Source organism: Labrus mixtus, chromosome 18, assembly GCF_963584025.1.
Source record: "Labrus mixtus chromosome 18, fLabMix1.1, whole genome shotgun sequence".
Classification (NCBI taxonomy): domain Eukaryota; kingdom Metazoa; phylum Chordata; class Actinopteri; order Labriformes; family Labridae; genus Labrus; species Labrus mixtus.
In genome coordinates this window covers 26,051,163-26,056,162 of record NC_083629.1, presented here as the reverse complement: position 1 = coordinate 26,056,162, position 5,000 = coordinate 26,051,163, and the positions used below count along the sequence as shown (strand labels likewise).

Here is a 5,000-nt window from a genome sequence, read left to right as displayed (position 1 = left end):
ACTTTGTTTTTGTTTACGGTTTTATGACCCGCCTGTTTCATTTTGTACGTAGGTCATGTACTCGTCACAGTTCAGACACCAGGTCACTTATATGTTAGGTTAGGGGAGGTGTTAAGGCGAGAAGTAGGTCCCTCTTGTTTAATTCAAATGTATATTTAATCATTTCTTTTTTAACTTGTCGCTCTGCAAAATAAATCACAATGTTTACATTTTGCAATATGAGCGTTTGAGATGAAAATTCACGTCGCAACATTCAGAAATAATTGCAATCAAGATTCATTAAAATATTTAAAGGAGGGAAATGTAACCTTTAAGCACGAGTTTGTTCTTTAGTGGTTTGTTGAACAGAATCCGTTTGGATCAGGTGAGACCAGCAGGTGAGTCCGAGTGCGTCGGGACTGTAACACCCTGAGGTCAGCCACTTCACAGAGCTCGTTACTTATCATAATCGCTCACCGTTATTGACAGACCCAAAAAACACAATTCTCCATAACTGATTGGTGCGGTGTTGAACTGTACAGGGAGCCTAAATCAATCAGGCGAGACCAGCAGGGGACTCTGAGTCCGTCAGGAAGATAAGACTCACCATGACATCACCATTACAAATCTGAGGTTATTTATAGATTTTGTCATATTTCTGTTTTTCTGATTCATCTTCTCTGTGATTGTTAATCATTTGTTGTATGGATTTATAAATGATGCAAACTACCATCAGATTATTGGTGAACCCTAAACCTAAGAAAAATGCTTTCTGGATGAATTTGGCTTCAGGAGTGACATGTTGCAAACACAGGTATTGTGTATAACACTGCAGCAGATATGCACACTATGTTAGCACCAACTGCACAGCACTCTTTACATTTCTTGTGTGGTTTTCTGTACTTATGATATCACACTTTTACTTTATTCAAATACCATGCAGCATGCTATCAACAACAAACAGGGAGGGGGGGGGGCGGGCTCTTCAGGAGAAAGAAGAAACAAAAAAATGTCGACTCACTGCTCGTTCTGAGCCAAGTCGTCGTACATCATGACCACAATCTGCTCGTCCGGGATGCCATTCTTGTGCACGATCTGGTAGGCATGGCAAGCATCAGCCTGAGACACAAAGAGAAAACAACAGATTTAATAAATATAAAAAAAGTTACAGTGTCTGGAAAATAAACTGAGGTGGAGCTGGCACAGGAAGGAGGAAGTGTCTTATCTGCAGGAGAGAGCTTATCAGAAAACAGAGTCATGCTCTGTGCGCACCCTAACCCTGTGTGCCAACAGTTTCATGACGTTTCCCTGGTGCACACCTCCCACCTGGTGCACACCTCCCACCTGGTGCACACCTCTCACCTGGTGTCTGTAGTTGTACCAGCCGTTGGAGCCAGCGACGATGAGCACCCAGTTCTTCCCGCCGTCTGCCTCCAGGGTGGGGAAGGCTTGTATCAGCCCGACACTGAGGCCGAGCAGCAGGATCACAAACTTGCACATGTCGGCTACTCTGTTAGCCCTGCGTGGAGAAACAGACAAATACAGTTTTAAAACCCTCTTCAATAAAACCTCTCTGGGAGTAACGTCGTTGATTCGCCTGAGAAGACGAGACGAGCAGCAGATAAACACAAACAGACACAGACATGCCACCTGACTCCTTGGATGTCACATGATACCCATTTTCGTACCATAGCTAAGCTAGCCGGTGTTACGGTGGAAGGAGTTACCGTGTTAGCTGGCGACTTACCGAATGCGTCTTCGTTTAGTTATTTTTTTATAATAATTCAACGCTATACTTTTTAATGAAACATTAAACAAAGGCATTCACGATGACACTTTAGATTTTTTAACATCTGTGTAACTACGACAACCAGAGACGCATTCGGCTGAGAGTCGCCGATTGACACGGTCACTCGTTACACCGATACACTGGAAGCATAGCAAGCTAACACTGACAGGACTTTTTAACAGCCTGAAAAAGAACTGAACAGAAATGAAAATGAATCGGAGTCAATTCAAGCGGCACCAAAAACACATAAAGAATCTGTTTCACCTTTCTGAAGCTGTTGTTAGTGAGGAAGACGACAGTGAAGTTCCTACATGTACATCCTCGGCGGCGCTCAGTGGGACGCTTATATGAGACGCTGGGAAAAACAGTAGTATGAAATTCTCGCGTGTCAACCAATCAGAGGGCTCGGGGGCGGGGCTTAATTGTAAACAGTCATGTGGTCGCAGAGCAGCAGCATGTTGTATGAACGTGTTGTCTGTTTTTATGAAGTGAAAACTGGGTTAACTGGTTTCGACTGGAGGATCATTTCTGAGAAAACAATCCTTTGTTTAAACCTAAACAAATATTTATTTATTAAAAAATCTACAAATTTATTTTGACTTTGTAAATGTTAGAATGGAGAAGATGACTTCCCCATGAATTATATCTAATAGTGACTTCACATTTAGGCCTACAGATTTTTTTTTTGGTTATATAATAATCATATAATAATAAACTTTATTTAAATAGCACTTTTTAAAACAGGGAGTGCTTTACAAATGGAAACACATTAAAAGAGAAACGTGATGAAGACGATTAAAAGCGACTAATGGGGGATTATAAAAAGAGAATCACAAGTTATAGAAATTAAGTTTATTGCATCCAATCATGAAAACAAAACATCATCTGTTTTTCTGAATTAAGCGGTTAGTTATTGCAGAATTACAAAAAACTTTATTATGAAAAAATACACATCTGTTCTGCTTTTCTGTCTTAACTTAAACGGTCTAGATGAGTCAGAAAAACTAAAGTGACCAACTGCAAACTGTTGCAAACTCATCAAGTGGAGACCACAATGGCGGTCCCTAAAGTCTAGTGACCAAGGACAGACCAAGACCAAGACCAAGACCAAGGCAGGGCGAGACCGATACAAGACCAAGACCATAAATATCAGTGAAAAATCATCAGCAGGCGTGTCACCCTCTTAGACCTTAACACCAGGAACAAGGGAGGGTTACCACACGGGCCTACCGGGGGCCCAGGCCCAGGGGCCAAAGGGCTCAAGCCAGAGCTCTTACTTTTAATGTTGCATAGTCGAAGGGCTCATGCTTATGAATATAAGCCTATTCATCATCATGGGCTCCTGAGGGGAGAAATCCTTCTTATCACCCCTGGTGGTGGTCTTGATTTAAAATCCAGAATCCGCCCAGTCTGAGACGGAGACAAGGCAGAGTATAGATGCTTTCCAATCCAAGAAGAGACCTCCAAAAAGAAGACAGAGTCGAGTAATACAACTCCAGCGGTCGCTCTCCCTCAGGCCCTGAATTCACTTGTTCAGGTCGGGTGAGAACAATCAGGGCGGAGCTGACACACAAAAATACCAATAAAAGAAAAGACTTAACATCTATGGAAGCGATTAGTGATCAGAATTCAAATGATAAAGCTAATTTGAAAATTCAAATGCATTAACAGAAATTCTTTTTAACTTTCAGAATATGAGTGTATTATATGACTCAAAAATAAAATGATGATTAAGTTATCTAATTTGAATTTTAGTTTTCAACTTCAAAAATGCACATTCTTTGACTAAAATAAAATGAGGAAGAAAATGACATTTGCTTTATCATTTTCAAAAAATACCCTGCTAAATCTGTATCATAATTCAAATGAAAAAGCTAATTTTAAAATGAAAATACAGGAACAGAAACACGTTTTAATTTTCAGATTATAGGTGCATTATTTGACCTATATTTAAAATGAATATTCAGTCATCCAGTTTGCATTATACTTTTACTCTCTATGTCTGCATATTGTATGACATCATTCAAATGAAAACTAAAAGGTCTTTGGCTTTTCCTTTTCAAACTTGCCGTGCTAAAAAGTGATCATAATTCAAACCAACTCGAAAACGAAATGGCAAAGTGGACGACGCAGGAAAGTGACGCAGGAAAAAGAATCTTCAGTGTGATTTTAATCGCCTTACCTCTAACTGAGAGTTTGATCTTCTTGATTTGAGTCATGAGGTAAATAAACTTTTTATGTCTTTATGCCTGAGTGCATTAAGTTTAGACTTCACAGAACATTTAAAGCCTCGTATTAAAGTCGACTTTTCAGAGAGGAACTTAAAGGTGTTTTTTTTAAAGATGTTAAACTTGATAAAGATCTATAAAGACGTGAGAATGAAGGTTATGTGTATTCTCCTGGAGCGGGCAGCAAACCTGCAGCCTGTTACATCACGCCATCACCTCTACAGGTGGCACAACAACCAAGAGTCACATGATTCATGAGGTTCACTCCTGTGGCTCAGTGGTAGAGTCAGTCGTCTCAACTGGAAGGTCGAGGGTTCGAGCCCCAGCTCGTGCAGCAACATGTCCGATGTGTCCTTGGGCAAGACACTTGACCTCGAGTTGCTCCCGCTGCTTCATCAGAGTCCATCTAACATTCAGAAAACCATCCTTCCATTATCTAAACTGCTTTTCACATTCAGGGTCGCTGGAGCCAATCCCAGCTGTCTTTGGGCGAGAGGCGGGGTTACATCCTGGACAGCCAATCACAGCGCTGACAGAGACAGACGACGATCAAATCAAGAAATAATAATAATAAAAACTCAGAGGAGGCGTTTTAAAGATGTCAGCAATAAATCAAACTTTTATTTCTCCATATAGAAAAAGAATTAAGTTAAGTCGTGAAACAGTCCATCGAAAAAATCTGCATCTCGTTTTCACCCGCTGGTCCTCGAGACTCGAAACCGTCGCCCCGAAACGAAAGCAAGCGAAGATGTAACAAAGTGTAAATACAATGTTCACAGTAATAAATATCCAAAAACAAAGTCTTTTATACATCCACAGTATATATATATTTATTTGTGTAAATATATATATATTTTTATATACTATATATAGATATAATCATATACAGTAAAAAGTTATCTTCAAGTTTATCAAACAGAAAGCTGAAAAATAAAAAATGGCTGAAAACAAAAGACAAAGTTCGATTGCATTTTTTTTTCATTCCCAAGGCATCGGTAACCATG

General features: G+C 40.0%; 2 protein-coding genes across 2 annotated transcripts in view; both read right to left on the bottom strand.

Moving 5' to 3' along the window:
- The window catches only part of LOC132993488 (legumain-like), a 4,136-nt gene extending 2,044 nt beyond the window's left edge, over positions 1-2,092 (bottom strand). The window contains exons 1-3 of the mRNA XM_061063355.1: positions 2,033-2,092; positions 1,342-1,498; positions 1,001-1,098 (exon numbers count right to left, since the gene is read on the bottom strand). Of these exons, the coding sequence (XP_060919338.1) occupies positions 1,001-1,098; positions 1,342-1,479 (236 nt within the window). The 5' untranslated portion in view covers positions 1,480-1,498; positions 2,033-2,092. The remainder of the gene's footprint in view (positions 1-1,000; positions 1,099-1,341; positions 1,499-2,032) is intronic.
- A 2,494-nt stretch (positions 2,093-4,586) lies between these two features.
- Positions 4,587-5,000, bottom strand: part of LOC132993645 (pecanex-like protein 1) — a 36,194-nt gene continuing 35,780 nt past the window's right edge. Inside the window, exon 29 of the mRNA XM_061063579.1 lies at positions 4,587-5,000. This exon is cut by the window's right edge and continues 830 nt beyond it. The gene's annotated coding sequence lies outside the window, so the exon portion shown is untranslated.